General features: G+C 38.4%; 1 protein-coding gene across 1 annotated transcript in view; it reads left to right on the top strand.

Moving 5' to 3' along the window:
* AGGF1 (angiogenic factor with G patch and FHA domains 1) overlaps window positions 1-15,484 on the top strand; it is a 53,650-nt gene that overhangs the window by 14,323 nt on the left and 23,843 nt on the right. The window contains exons 5-10 of the mRNA XM_006873302.1: window positions 4,480-4,665; window positions 7,966-8,293; window positions 9,240-9,351; window positions 11,980-12,031; window positions 15,133-15,234; window positions 15,303-15,309. Of these exons, the coding sequence (XP_006873364.1) occupies window positions 4,480-4,665; window positions 7,966-8,293; window positions 9,240-9,351; window positions 11,980-12,031; window positions 15,133-15,234; window positions 15,303-15,309 (787 nt within the window). The remainder of the gene's footprint in view (window positions 1-4,479; window positions 4,666-7,965; window positions 8,294-9,239; window positions 9,352-11,979; window positions 12,032-15,132; window positions 15,235-15,302; window positions 15,310-15,484) is intronic.

Genomic DNA, 15,484 nt, shown 5'->3' with positions numbered 1-15,484 from the left:
GCTCTAGCAGGATCTGAAGGCACAGGTAAGTTACATGAGGTCATGGCCCAAATGCCCATGGCACCCACTCCTGTCATATTACCTTTCTTCTCCCAATCTGTACCTATAGCCTCATGGGGAGTTGCTTACAATCCTAAAGAGAAAACTCTTGCCTGGTTTACAGATGGCTTTGTCTGATAACAGGCATGCTTTGGAAGTAGACAACAGCAGAACTGCCTCTCCCCACCCCACCCCACCCCACCCCCCATTGCCAAAGGATAGTGGTGAAAGGAAATCCTCTCAGCAGAAATTTGAGAAGTTCTCAAAAATAACTGGTTCATTTTGCTTGGAAGAAATGATAGCCAGATGTGTGATTGTATACTGATTCATGGGCTGTGGCCAGTGGTTTGGGACATCGAAGAAACATGATTAGAAAATTAGTGACAAGGAGGTATGGGGAAGAGGAAGGAGGCATGGGGATAGAGTCTGTGGAAACCAGCCATTCTCTTTCCTCAGCTGCTGCTGTCATTGCCCATGAACATGTGGCCATGGCGACAGGGATGGAAGCTATTCATGGATGGGCTCAGCACATGGACTTCCACTCATAAAAGCCCACCTGGTTATAGCCACTGCTAAGTGCCCAATCTGCCAACATCAGAGACCCAATACTAAGTCCCCAGTATGGCACCATTCCTAGGAGTGGTCAACCAGCAAACTGATGTCAGGTTGATTACACTGGGCCACTTCTGTCGTAAGAAGGGCAAGGCTTTTTTCTTGCTGAAATAAACACTTAACTCTGGATATGGATTTTCCTCCCTTAAACACAGTGCTTCTGCCAAAATTACCATCCTTGGACGAATAAAATGCTTTATCCACCATTATAGTATCCTACGCAGCACCATCTTGGATCAAGGAATTCACATGACAGCAAACAAAATGCAGCAATGGGCCCACGCTCATGGAATTCACGGGTCTCACTATGTTCCCCATCATCTTGAAGCAGCTGCCTTGATTAGAATGATGGGGTGGCCTTCTAAAGACACAACTGTGTACAGTTAGGTGGCAATGCCTTGTAGGGTTGGAGCAGTGTCTTCAGCAGACTGTGTATCCTCTCAACCAGAGTCTAATGTATAGTGATATTTCTTCCATACCTTGGACTTGTGGTTTCTGGAATCAAAGGCTGGAAATGGAGTGGCACCAATCACTGTTACTTCTAGTGGCCCACTGTGCACAATTTTCTTCCTGCCCCTGTGGCCTTATGCTCTCTGAGTCTAGTGTTCTTAATTCGAATGGGAAAGAAGGGATGCTCCCACCAGGAGACACAACACTGATTTCATTGAACTGAAGTTAAGACTACTACCCAGCCACTGTGGGCTCTTCATGCCTTTGGATCAACAGGCAGAGAAGGGAGTTAGGTATTGGTGGTGTGATTGTTCCTGATTATAAAGGAGAAATTAGATTGGTACTGTATAATGGTACAGAAGAGTATACCTGGTATCCAGGGGGATCCCTTAGGGTTTCTTTTAGTCCTACCATGCCCTGAGATTAAAGTTAATGGAAACTACAGCAAACCAGAGTCTTGGTATGGCGTTGTGGGATAATGCGCTATACTGCAAAGTTGCTTTGAACCTTAAGGTGAGCGGTTGAAGCTCACCAGCTGCTCCTTGGAAACCCTATACAGAGTTGCTGTGGGTTGGAATCGACTCAGTGGCACTTAACAACATTCACCTGGAGGTCATCTCACCAGGCAGAAAACTATGACCGGTTGACGTGCTTGCAGAAGGCAAAGGGCATATGGATTGGGTGGCATAAGAAGGTGTACAACCATGTGACCAGTTGCAGTATTTCATCCGTGTTTTGTAATAAGCATATGCCTGCGTAAACACAGCATAAACACATCTACTCTTCACTTACTAATATTATCTCGTTACCTAACATTTTGTACTTACGTCAATAGTTTAAAAAAAAAAAAAGTATCATATTTTGAGTATGATGCATGTCTGGCAGTAACAAATGTCAGGGTGTTTGGCAAGAGTAATCCTGGCTGGAACGGTTCTAGTTGTGTGTCAGCTTGGCTAGTCCATGATTTTCAGTGATTTGGCAGCTTCTAATGATGTGATCTTCCTCTACTTTGTGATCTGATGTGGTTATCCTCTGTTTTTGCTTACCATTGATGTTTGCAAGGTGACCGGATCTTTTTAGCTTTTTAGAACCTAAGCATGTTGATATGTTAGGAGTGGGTATATATATATATATAATATCCTTTTTTTGCCTTCCCTATTCCATTGTTATTGTTGTTAAGTGCCCTATTACATTACTTGTTATAAAATATAAGATGGTTGTGTCATTTTATTTAGACTTTATATATGGTTTAAGGAGATGTGTAAGTGCTAGGTAGCTGGGCTTGGACTATGATGGTTAAGGTTATATGGAACTTAACTGGACCATGATTGTCAGTGGTTGGGCAGATATGTAATCATCCTCCAGTGAACAGCCAGTCAGTTCAGAGGGGAGCTTCCTTAGGATAGTGGCCTACTTCTAATACATAGGGATGTTCTCACAAAGCTTGCGCTCTCAATCCTGCATCCAGCTTGTCATCTTCCAGCCTTTATTTGAGATGTGAGCCAGCAGCCTACCTTTTGGGGGGGATTTACCAGTTACCACAGCCTGTGAGCCAGTGGCCTGCCCTCTGAACTATTGACTCTGGTTCAGCCCCTGCAATGATGTGAGTCAGGTGCAAACTCCAGTTTGATGCCTGATTCACAGATTTGGCACTTGCTAGCCTCCACAGCTATGTGAGCCATTTCCTTGGAAGAAGATAATCTCTTCATAAGGGATTTCAGAATGTTTGTGGAAAAATAGAAATAAAAGATAGTAGGATTTTATGAACGCAAAACCCTGGTTTTGCTCTCCCAGAGATCCCAGCAAGGCGTAAACTTTTGTTATTAACCCTGTTTGAAGAGAGTTTTTCTCTCACAGAAAGTCGCTAATTTAGAATGCTAGTTAATACTAAAAAAATAATGTTTAAACTCTTCCCTCCAAAGTGAGTAGCTCTTCCTTAGTTGGTATCCAAGAAAAATCAAAAATTTCAAGTACATGACGTTATTCTTCATCATCCTTCTACCTTGCTTTCTGTATTGTTCCTTCTGACATCTACTCTGTAAAGGCTTAGTCCATTCTGGAGGTTATAATCCTAGTAAATTGAGGATTTCATTGGTCTTGTCATTTTTAATTATGCTGATTTTTATTTTAATTAAGTAAAAAAATTTCTTGTATTTGTGAAAATGTCTGTTTTCTGTCAGACATAACAGATTAAGGAGGCTTGTGGTATAAAACTTCCATTATCACTAGAAATAAGAATGGAATCTTCCATTCAGTTTCTTAGTTAGAAAAGCTAGTGAGAATGTAAAATATGCTTGTCAGAGAGACACGAAAATGGATGGACTAAAGAGAATGAACTACAGTAGTATCACCAGTTCTAAGAAGAAATTATTCTCGTTGAGGAAGTTACAGTTGCTCAGTCTTAGTATATCTAAGATGTTACCAGGTCTGGTCTGGATGGATTTATGATATAAATAATGCGTAAAATGTACAGTTAAATCTCCATTATAGAGTACTGATCAGTGGTAAATGCAGGTGATTACATAATTTTATCCATCTAATTTATAGTGTATAGTTTGCCCAAATTCATTTTCGCATGGCTGCTTTACTCATAAGTCTTTTTTATTCTGCTGTAGAATTAATTAGTAAGAACAACTGTTTATTGATTTCTTTGTATAGAATGCACTATATTATGATATTTTTAAGCATAAGTTTATTTTCAGATTTTTCTTTAGTGACTTTTAGTAATGAATATGAAAGGCAAACCCTTGTTTTATGACATTGAGAGGTGTATTCTTTTGTAATCATTAAGGATAACGAATCTAGAACTGTTTATATATGGTCAGGTTTTTAAATACTTGCCCTCGTTTTCCTGCATTCAAAAGGTTTGTAGTCATCGTTTTTGCTAATGTATTAAGTTATATGAAATAAAAAAATTTCAAAAAACATTTTCATATGATTCAGTTTTAATATTTAGAAGAGTGGACTGTTGTTACTGGTGTTAGGTGCTATTGAGTTGATTTTGATTTTGACTCATAGGGACCCTGCGTACAACAGAACAAAACTCTGCCAGTCCTGCCCCGTGTGCACAGTCATTGCTGTGCTCAAGCCCATTATTACAGCTCTTGTGTCAGTCTAGCTCATTGGTGGTCATCGTCTTTTTTGCTGGCCCTCAACTTTACCAAGTAAATATCTATCCAGCAAAATATTGGAAAATTACAAGTATTTTTCATTGTTATTTTTATTTCAGTGTTTTTAGAAAGTAATTTATTTCTTAAAAAAAAAACAAAAAAACCTTTTTCTGTATTTAATGTAATTGGTACTTCTATTAAGTTGTTTTTTTCCCCATTTTATTTCATCTTACATGAATGGAATTAACTGTTTCATTGTCTTTGAAAGGAAAATCAACTGTATTATGATCCTTCCACTGGAATTTACTACTACTGTGATGTGGAAAGTGGTAGATACCAATTTCATTCTCGAGTAGATTTGCAACCTTATCAGACTTCTAGCACAAAACAAAATAAAGATAAAAAATTGAAGAAGAAAAGAAAAGATCCCGATTCTACAACAAATGAAGAGAAGGTAATGTCTTCACAATTTTTAAGTTATATAATGGTGATAGCATGATAAGCTAAAATTTTTAATGGAACTGAAAATCGTTAGGTAAATCTGTATTTCAAATATGTCCACTAAGGTAACAATATAGCATAATCTAGCAAGCAAAGAGACTTCAGATAGGGCAACTGTGGACATTTTCTCAAATTTTCCATCACTAAAACTAAAAGGCATTTCTTAACGTTTGGAAGGAAAACATCGTAAAAATTACAACCTTAATTAGTTAATCAAAATCCATGCACAATTCACAATAAAAGAAAAACAATTTGTAAATAGATTTAGAAAAATACGAACTTTCCTTAGTTTAGATGAACTGTATCTTGCTTTTTGAAAACCAGTTACCCTGAGGTCAGCTTCGTGTAACCCTGTGTGTGCCAGAGCAGACCTCTCCTACATGGGAGGGGCCTTCCCTGGCTGAGTTTTCAGCAGTAACTCCCAGCCCTTTCGTAAGAGGTACCTCTGCATGTGCTCACACTTTTCAGCTTTGCATTAGCAGCTCGAGGAAGTGAACCACTTTCACTGTCGCTTGGGCATTCCTCTTAACTAGTCACAAACACTGATGAAGTCATTGTAAAAAACAGATTCGGTTGTAGTTTTTAATACATATAAAACTATTCATAGTCTTCAATTAGAAAATGTCATTCTAGCAATTGCATTTTTTTTTTTTTTTTTTAAGTTTTGATTGTGAGTTGGAAATTTACAGGGTAGATCATCAGTTTTACATTCAACAAGTCATATACTTTGCTCCATTACACTGTTTTAAAATTCAACTGAAAGGAAAATACCTTTTCATAGAGATACAGCAAAATTTGGTGTCCTAGTGTGGCGCTGTAGGATAAGCACAGGACTGTAAGGTTGGTTTGACCCATAAGCTCAGCAGTTCGAACTCACCAGCTGCTCCTCAGATAACCTATACTGGGATGCTATGAGTCAGAACAAACTCGATGGGACTTAACAACAACAACAGTAACAATATTTATAAGAACAATGAAAATAAACTTAAATTGCTATTAAGATGCTGGTTAAGAAAGTGTTGTTAATGTAGATTGCTACAGATTTGATGAACTTGACCTTTACTTATGGATGTAGTAGCTCAAAATACCAACAGAGAGGGAAGGAGTCGTCACATCAAAAATCAGTCCTATCCCCTCTGCATACAGGGTATATAGGGACAGGCAACTTAGACATTGGCTAATAAAGGCATTAAGTGACTGGCTTACAAGATTTCAAGAGGGAGTTTAGTTTAAGAGTGTGCAGGGAAAGGTAGAGTCCTCACTGAATAGTTTTCATCTTGTCTAGATGGGTCCGGTGAAAAGAGATGGGGATAAGATTCCTAAGATTCAACAGTGAGTAATTGTTACCATGACTAATTGCAACTGCCACAATTGTAAGACTAGAAGTTTTGTAACAAAAATGGGGGAGTAATTAATCTTACAGTCCAGAAACGAGGACCCTAGGAATCATCAAAGGGGAAGAGCACAAGCGGAATGTGGGACCCTATCCAGAGAAGCAGTGACATCAGAGATGGAGGCAGAGATGAGGACATGGAGAGAGAAAGCCACTGAGAACTCTAGACTCGTGGAAAGAGAAAGACTGAGTGCTGGCGGCCAGGAGGCAGGCTTATAGAATATGCCCTTTGGTTGTTTTGTTGTTGTTGTTATATGCCGTGGAGTCAGTTTTGACTCATAGCAAACCTGTACAGGGTTTCCGAGGCTGTAAATCTTTACGGGAGCAGAAAGCCTCATCTTTCTCCCGCAGAACAGCTGGTAGTTTCGAACTGCTGACCTTGCAATTCACAGACTGATTAGTAACCACTGCGTTACCAGAGTTTAAATTATTATATACTCCTGAGTGTTTTGTGTACTTCCTGCCCTCCCCCCCCCAAGAGGAAATGGAAGCAAATACTGTTGAATGATCACAGAGGAGATTGTAATCATTGTAATGAAACGATGAGTGTAAAACTGATATTCTCCCATGTAAACTATCACTCAATTCACAATAAAAACTAAAAAAAAAAAAGTAGGTTATTGTTGTTAGTGCCATCAAGTCAGTTCCCATTCATGGTGACCCTGTATGGGGCTTCCAAGGAACAGCTGGTGAGTTTGAACCGCCAACCATGTGACTCAAAGAGACCTGCAGTCCAGTGCTGTATTCCACAGCACCACACCAGGATGGTAAAGAATGGAATAGTCTATGAGTAAAATCCTAACAGTCCACAGCACCACACCAGGATGGTAAAGAATGGAATAGTCTATGAGTAAAATCCTAACAGTCCACAGCACCACACCAGGATGGTAAAGAATGGAATAGTCTATGAGTAAAATCCTAACAATTGTTTTCTGTTTGCTTTTTATATCTCTGTTTTAATGACTTGAACTTACTACTAGTGGTTCAACTGTTTGTTTGAAAAAATAGATTGGTAAGCACTCCTCTACAGCTGTGTGAAAAAGAGCAGATAGCAGTTCTCAAATTAGAGAATGAAAGATGGAACTGTCAAATTGTGTTCACTATTTGGTGCACATAACTAGCTTCCATAACTGTTGATCTGCACGGTCTTCCCTGGAAATATGTGAATCCTTGTACAGGAACTCAAGAACAATCCTGATGAAATTTTGAGAATTTCCTGAGAAACCTTAGAGGTAGCTGTGAAAAGTGAGAGATCATATAGGCCTTCCTTATCTTGCTTTTTTTTAAATTAATTTATGAAGCAGGGATATTGGCAATTCTTACTTGGGAGGGGTCTCAGGTGGGTATAGTCAGGTGTCAGCTGGGGCTGCTGTTCTCTGAAGGTACAATTGCACTAGCTTGCCAAAGTGGCTGGTGACTGATGTCGGCCATTGCTAGGAGCCAAGCTGGACTGTCAGTCGTAAGCTCACATAGAACCGCTCAAGCATGGCAGTCTCAGAGAGCCAGGCTTCGTACCTGGTGACTGGCTTCCTTCAGAAGAAGCATCTCAAAGAAACCAAGCAGGAGCAACATGACCTTTCCTGACTGAGTCCAGGACTTTATGCAGCTTCATTTGTGTTCCAAGTGAATCACTGAGGTCGGCTGGCCCAGACTGAAGGAGAGGGGATTATAGACCCCACCTTTCCGTAAAGGCAGTGTCACAGAATTTGTGCGAATTCTTCAGAACCACTCACTACACACTTGATTTGTCATAATTCTATTTCCTAACTTTTTTCATTAATTTATTATAATACGTAAAGGGGAATATTATAAAATGATGTTTAAACTCATTCTCCCCTGTTCCCACTGACCTTTTTCCAGGATTTGAATGTAGAAGATCAAAGCACATCCAGTGTTGAGCATATAAACTGCAATGAGGGAGAAGACTTTGCAAATGTGAAAAAGAAATCCAAAAGAGACATTCACTGCAAAAGTAGTTCTCCACATTTTACTGTTCCAGTTAGTGGAAGCACTGTGGAACCTTCTTGTAATGAAAATACATATAATTCACCATTTAGAGATGAGAAAATCCTAGAGACTGATAGTGAGCCAGAAGAAGGTGAGATTACAGACTCTCAGACCGAGGACAGCTATGAAGAAGATGTTACCAGTGAAGGTAGTGTCTCTGCAGAAAACACTGAGGATGAAGGTGAGGACATGACCATGTGTAATTTCAAATACGTCACCCAGTCTGTAATGATGAAACAGCAAGGTAATTTAAAAATGTTAGTGACTCATGCAGCATAGCTACAGAAAAGTAATTTCAATTAGAACAATTTTAAATTGTTTTAATGACTTACTGGAAATGATGTGGGCTACCATTCAGTTACTTTTAGAAAATAGAATATGAATAATTGACTAATACTTGGACCTGAAGAAAGTTTTATTGCATTGAATGGCCTAGTCATTGGACCACAAAACCAAACTACCTATGTAGTAATCCTAAAGTATACTGGTAAGTATGTTTTGTTGTTTTTAAGTGTCATCAAGTCAGTTGTGACTCTTAGCGATCCTGTGTAGAGTTTCCAAGGAGTGGCTAATGGGTTTGAACTACTGACCTTGTAGTTTACCGGTCCTACAGCACCACACCCAGGGGGGAAGTTGGTTGCCTTTAAAAGTGAAGCTCATGATTCAGAAACATAACTATTAATATAATCTATTTTTTTTTCTTTCTTGAAGATATAAAGGGAACATTTTATAAAAACAGGAGTTCATAATATATGAGCTTCTTTTGCTCTTAACAGATTTTTCTTTTTCACTTTTTCTAAGAATAGACTTAAGATTTCATACCTAAAGTAATTTAAAATATGTTTGTGTGGGATATTTTCAAATTCTAAGACCTTAAAAAATAGGTAATTATTATATAACTGATAGATGCTGAATATGCTGAATACCCTTACATTGATTACTTAAACTATACCTTATTCATTGTGTATATAGCAGAAGTTAGGAAAGTTTATTTTAGTCAGAGTTAAGGTTTGATCAGTGTATTGCCTCCCTTATAGATGCCTCTTAGTTAACCCTAAACATTATTATTATGATTATTATTTAGCATAGCATTTTAATTAATGTTTATCCATTTCTTTCTCTGGCAGATGAAGAAAAAATTTGGCCCCCATGTATCAGAGTAATTGTTATTAGATCACCAGTGCTGCAGATAGGATCACTTTTTATCATTACAGCTGTAAACCCTGCTACAATTGGAAGGTAAAAATGGTTAATATTAACGCATTCTTTTTAAAAGACTTTATTGAGCATCTGTTTGTTAAATGTTGTTCAATGTGCTAGGGATACGAAGAGGACTAGGGCGATCTCTGTCTACAGAAAGCACAGTGTGAAAGGGAATGAAATGTTCAATAATTACTGTGTGAATACACTGTAGTAGAAGTGTACATGAGTACTCATGGGCTCACGTGAAGATTTACAGGCTGGTGGTTGGAAACAGGTAACTGGGAAGCCTGTAAGAGCTGATGATGGAGCAGCATCTTGAAGGCTGACTTGTCAATTTTTAGGCAGGAGCTTGTGTAAAGATGTAGCGACAAAGAGGTATGTCATGTGTAGTTAGCTTGAATAGTTTGATGTGACTGAAGTCTAGGGCACATCCCAAATAATTTATGAAGATGAGGCTGCAATGATGGGTTGGGCATAGATTGTTGGGAGCCTTCTGTGCCATCTGAAGAATGTAGATTATATCCCTTAGGTATTGTAGTACCATTGAAGGTGCTCTAAACTGAAGGCTGATAGGTAACCTGATCACTTCAAACTGTTTTCTGGTGTCAGTTTGAAGGATGGCTTTAGGGCAGGGAGACAACATGAACCCTCTCTCCTTTGTCCCTTTCTTTCTTTACATGTATTGTCTTATTTTCTGTCTTTATCTGTGTAGGAGACACCTAAATTTTATCTTAAAGTTTTCCTCGCTGGCAAATTTCAGACCGTACACAGTATTAGAGCTAATAATGATTTACATATAAATCTGTAGTCAGAATTTTATTAAAATTGTCATGCAAGGTAAAGTGTATTTACCATCTCCTATCAGCGGTCGCCATGGGTCGGAACCGACTCGATGGCACTTAACAACAACAACAACAATCAGTCGTCTTTGACTTCCATGATCCCCTACAGCTAGTCTCTCTTATCTTAGTCTTTGCTTTCAGTCCCTGTTAGCACCATCCTAGTTCATCTCTTCTTTAAGGATGGACTCTTAGTAACTTCCTAATTGGTCTCCTGATTTCTTTACCCTCTGATGTGTTCATGTCATATAGTGCCTCCAGATTCCTCTTGCTATAAGCATAGCCCTTAGTCTGTGTTATTTTTCCAAAATCATTCAGTGATTCTCTGTAGCCTAATGTATATCTAACTTCTTTACCCTGCATTCAAGTCTCTCCAGACTCTGGTTTCAACATACTAGACTTCTGTCATCTACTTCAGACATCAGTAGATTTCTCTTACAGGGCCAGATAAACAGTATGTAATGGGCATGTCCACATGCCTCAGAAAACTTGCTTTATAAAAACAGACTTGGCATAGTTTGACCAGTGTGTACTAGTGTATCAGCCCTTGATTTACATGAACTTGGGCTCCAGAACCTGTACTTTACTGCCCGTGTACCCGTTCATAGCATTTCTCCTGCAAGAAATCTCTTACCTCAGAGCTTTCATGCAAAGTTGTATTCATCCTTGCACTCACCTTTAAGACCTATCTCTAGTGCTACCTTTTCTGTGACATTTCAGACACTGAAATGTCACAGATGAAAACCTGCCTGTGTGAAGAGAACAGACCTTGGTGGTGATCCTTCCATAGAGATGTCAGAAACGAAATCTCATTATTCAGGAGATAGTAATAACTACTTCATTGAAAGCTTGAAACAAACTCAGGAATCAAAGTACTTTGTGGAGTGGAAGGCACTGATTGTGTTACTGTCTTTTTCATACTGTGGGGCTTCAGAAAGTTCATGGAACAATTCCATTATCTTTCCTTCCATTTTCCATGGATTTTTGAAGGCTCTGCAATTCTTCAAACATCCTGAAATTTTCATAAATGACTTATTGTATTAGCTTGTTTGTTTATATATGTGTCTTTTCCAGTAAGTTAATTCTAAGTTTTTTAAGTTCTTACCTTAAAATGTGCACAATACTTGTTGAATAGGCAAAAAAGGACAGTGACATCCTGTATCCCTCACCCACACAAAAAATGTTGTTGACATCTACGTCTCATCACTTGCTTTGGGAGGTCACTCTAGTGTATGTCTGGATAGTCCTCAGATGAAAACCTGCCTGAAGAGAACAGACCTTGGTGGTGATCCTACCATAGAGATGTTGTTATCCTGTCCTGTCCAGACTTAGGTTACTGACCTAAACTTAGACTTGGTTTCTTTTATTTTGCCTCCTTTGTAAATGACAGTCAGCCTTGATAGAGGCAAGCTTTAATCATGAGTAGGATGATGCCTTTCTTCCTAGTGGGAAAGATAAATCTAACCTACATCTAATTCAGATTCTATACCATGTCTTAATTTAAGTTATTGGAGGGTAGTATGTTCCTTTCACATGTGGTAAGAGAAATAGGAACATATTCAACAATCTGGAAAAATGACATGAATACAGAGGACATTGTGTGTCCACTGATTACTAATTAGACTGAGCTAAATGGAACACCCTTTCAAACAGGAACGTTAGAGTGTTAGGAAACTAGATAACCAATAGCTAGGATATTCACCAGAGTAGCCGCTTGAGTTTTAACATTATTGTTTTTGTTTTTTTATCAATTCTTTCTGTGTCACTCTGTATGTGGCATGGAAATGCTGTAAAAATGATGAAAACGGTTTACTTAACTCTGCAGAGAAAAGGATATGGAGCACACTCTTCGGATCCCTGAAGTCGGTGTCAGTAAGGTGAGCTTTGGTCTTTCAGAATCAATGTTCAAATCATCTTTACAGCACAATCTTGGGATTTTCCCCCCTCACTTAATAGAAATGCTAATGATTTAAAGAAGTATTGGTAATTAATGAAAACATTGCAGATCTATTTACTCCCGTACTTATGAAATAAACATTTTTAATTATGTTCATTTTTTTTTTAACAGTATGGAGCACGAATAGAAAATGCAGATTAATTGATCTCAGTATCAGAGTAATTGCCATTTAACAAATATTCATTAAGTGAAATAAATTCGTAAAGCCTACTGCTATCGAGTCAATTCAGACTCTTGGTGACCCTATTTAATGGTGGTGGTGGTGGCTGTGTGTAGTGAAGTCAGCTCTGACTCATAGTGACTCTGTACAGGGTTTCCGAGGCTGTAAATCTTTACGGGAGCAGAAAGCCTCATCTTTCTCCTGTGGATAGCTGGTAGGTTCAAACTGCTGACCTTAAGATTCGCAGCCCGATTCGTAACCACTACACTACAAGACTCTAAATCTTTATAGGAGCAGACAACCTCACTGGAGCAGCTAGTGGATTTGAACTGCTAACTTTGCAATTACCATCTCAACACCTAATCCACCATGCCATCAGGGCCACTTTAGGGTATTGTTGCTGAGTTCCACCAAGCAAGCCAGTTCTCACTCATAGCAACCCTTATAGGGTTTCCAAGTAGCAGCTGGTAAGTTGAACCACCAACCTTGCAGTTAGAAGTCCAGTGCTTATTTCTGCAGCACACCAGGTATTAAAGCATTTCAAAAACAAATCAGACTTGAATTCAAGCTGAATTAGTCAATGGTTCTTTTGAGACCAGAGTATGTTATAACTGAAGAATAATCTATCCTCCACTACCTAGGTCTCCGATTTTACTGAGCCACTAATGGTTTCAAGAAAAAGAAGAGTTTTTAAAACAATAAGCAGAGAGTTGCAAGCTCAGTTAAAATTAGAAAACAAAAGGCTTAGCTACTGAGATTATTTATACTTGTTCCCCGTTTTTCTGCACAACCTACATATTCTGTGATTTTTTTTTTCCCTTTTAATGGTTAACACTTTCCTTTTTTGATTTTCTTATGTCCTTTCATCATCCCTATTTTGTTCCCATTTAATGGAGTTATAATATGAATGTGAAGTACTAAGGGAGCTTCAAAAAGTTCGTGGAAAAGTAGTTGTCAGTTCCCAATTTACATTCCCACTAGTAGACAGAATTCGTGTGGCTCTTTGGATACTTGGTATTGTAGAATTCTATCTGCTAGTGGGAATGTAAATTGGGAATTGACAACTGCTTTGGAAAGTATTGTGTCTGTCTGTATCTACTAATGTTTAAGATTTGCATATCATGTAACTTATTATTTTCGATAATGCTGCTATTTGCCATGCAGTTGGTTTCAACTTAGAGTGACCCTGTATAGGGTTTCTGTGGAGCAGTTGGTGGTTTTGAACCACTGACTTGTAGTTAGCAGTCCAGTGCTTATCCTACAGCACCACACCAGACGTGTTTTCATTACTAAGTGTTATATTCCAGAGAAACACTTGCATCGTATATAGGGAGATGGCATGTTCTTTGCAACATATTTAAAATTATTTTCTGAAGTAATAAAACCTTGGAAAAAATCTAAATGCCATCAGAAGAACAGACTGAGGTATCAATGCATCAGTACAATGGATTACCATCCATTAAAATGAATCAAATTTTGCACAAAAATTAGATGAACTTCACAAATAAAAGAAAATGAAAGGAATATACACACACACACAGTAGCATACATTTGTCAACTACCACTCATCTGTCAGTATGTCATACTGTGGTGGCTTGTGTGTTGCTATGATTCTGGAAACTGTCACCAGTATTTTAAATGCAAACAGGGTCACCCATGGTGGACAGGTTTCAGCTGAGATTCTAGACTAAGGCATACTAGAAGGAGAGACGGAATACTTAGGAATATTAAGTCACTGAAAACCTTATGAATAGCAGTGGAACACTGTCAGATAGTCCTAGAATATTGGAACTTGATGACTACATATGTCCATATGATGGAATAATTTTTGGTTAAAAAAATGTGGTGCTGATAAATGCTACAAAATAGATGCATCTTAAAACATGTTTGTTTTTTAAGTTACAAAAGCTTAATATATGTTGTTGTTAGGTGCCATCCAGCCACTTCCGACCCATAGAGACTCTGTGCACAACAGAAAGAAACATTGTACTGTTCTGCACTCTCCTCACAATTACTGCTGCACTTAAGAGCATTGCTGCTGTCACTGTGCCATTCGATGTCACTGGGGGGTTCTCTCTTTAATGCTGACCCTCAGTTTACCAAGCTTTATGTTCTTCCAAGGACGGGTCCCTCCTGATAATATTTCCAAAGAATGAGAGACGAAGTCTGGCCACCTTGGCTTCTAAGGAGCATTCTGGTTATATTTCTTCCAGCACAGATTTATTTGTTCTTTTGAAAGTCCGTTGTACTTTTAATACTCTCCTCCAGCCCCATAATTCAAGTGCATTAGTTCTTCTCCAGTCTTCCTTATTCACTATCCAACTTTACCATACATGTGAGGTTATTGAAAATACCATAGCTTGGGTCATTAACATATATATTTTTGTATTTGGAAAAAAGGTCTGAAAAATAATGAAAGTTCAATTATCAGAAATTTTAGCCCACATTATGCAGACAGAATTATGTTTTTGTAGAGAAATTTGTTGTTGCTAAGTTCCCTCAAGCCTGTTCCAACTCAGCAACCATGTATAGGTAGGTTTCCAAGGTGTGGCTGGTGGGTCTGAATCACTGATCTTGCAGTTAGCAACCCACTGCTTATCTTGGATTTTAAAAAATTATGTTGTTGTTAAGTGCTGTGGAATTAGTTTTGACTCATAGTGACCTTGTATAGGGTTTCCAAGGCTTTAAATCTTTTTGAGGGAGCAGAAAGTCTCATTTTTCTCTTGCAGAGCGACTGGTGGGCTCAAACTGCCAACCTTGTGACTCACAGTCCAGTGCTTATCTTGTGGATCCATTGTGATCCCCCCCACATACACAAAAAAATTGCTGTAGTTTATAATTGCTATATTCTTTTTTCTAAGTTTCATGCAGAAATTCATTTTGACCATGACTTACAAAGTTACGTCCTTGTGGATCAAGGCAGTCAAAATGGCACGATTGTTAATGGAAAACAGATTCTTCAGGTGAGTGTGTATATATATTAATTATCTGCACAGTTTTTAAAACCAGATTGAAATTTTTTTTGTTGAAGGCCATAGGTATCATAGAAATAATTTACTTGGGATCAGACTTCAAACCCGAATGTGTTATTTAGAAGTCCCACAAAAAGACTATGCTATTGAGTTTTGACTTCTGATTGTAGATCTGTGCCTTATTCTTAAATGTTGTTATTGTTGTTGTTATGTGCCGTCGAGTCGGTTCCGACCCATAGCG

The sequence above is a fragment of the Chrysochloris asiatica genome, unplaced genomic scaffold, assembly GCF_000296735.1.
Source record: "Chrysochloris asiatica unplaced genomic scaffold, ChrAsi1.0 scaffold00234, whole genome shotgun sequence".
Lineage (NCBI taxonomy): Eukaryota > Metazoa > Chordata > Mammalia > Afrosoricida > Chrysochloridae > Chrysochloris > Chrysochloris asiatica.
The sequence above is the reverse complement of the archived record's forward strand: the minus strand, read 5'-3'. Positions and strand labels throughout refer to the sequence as shown.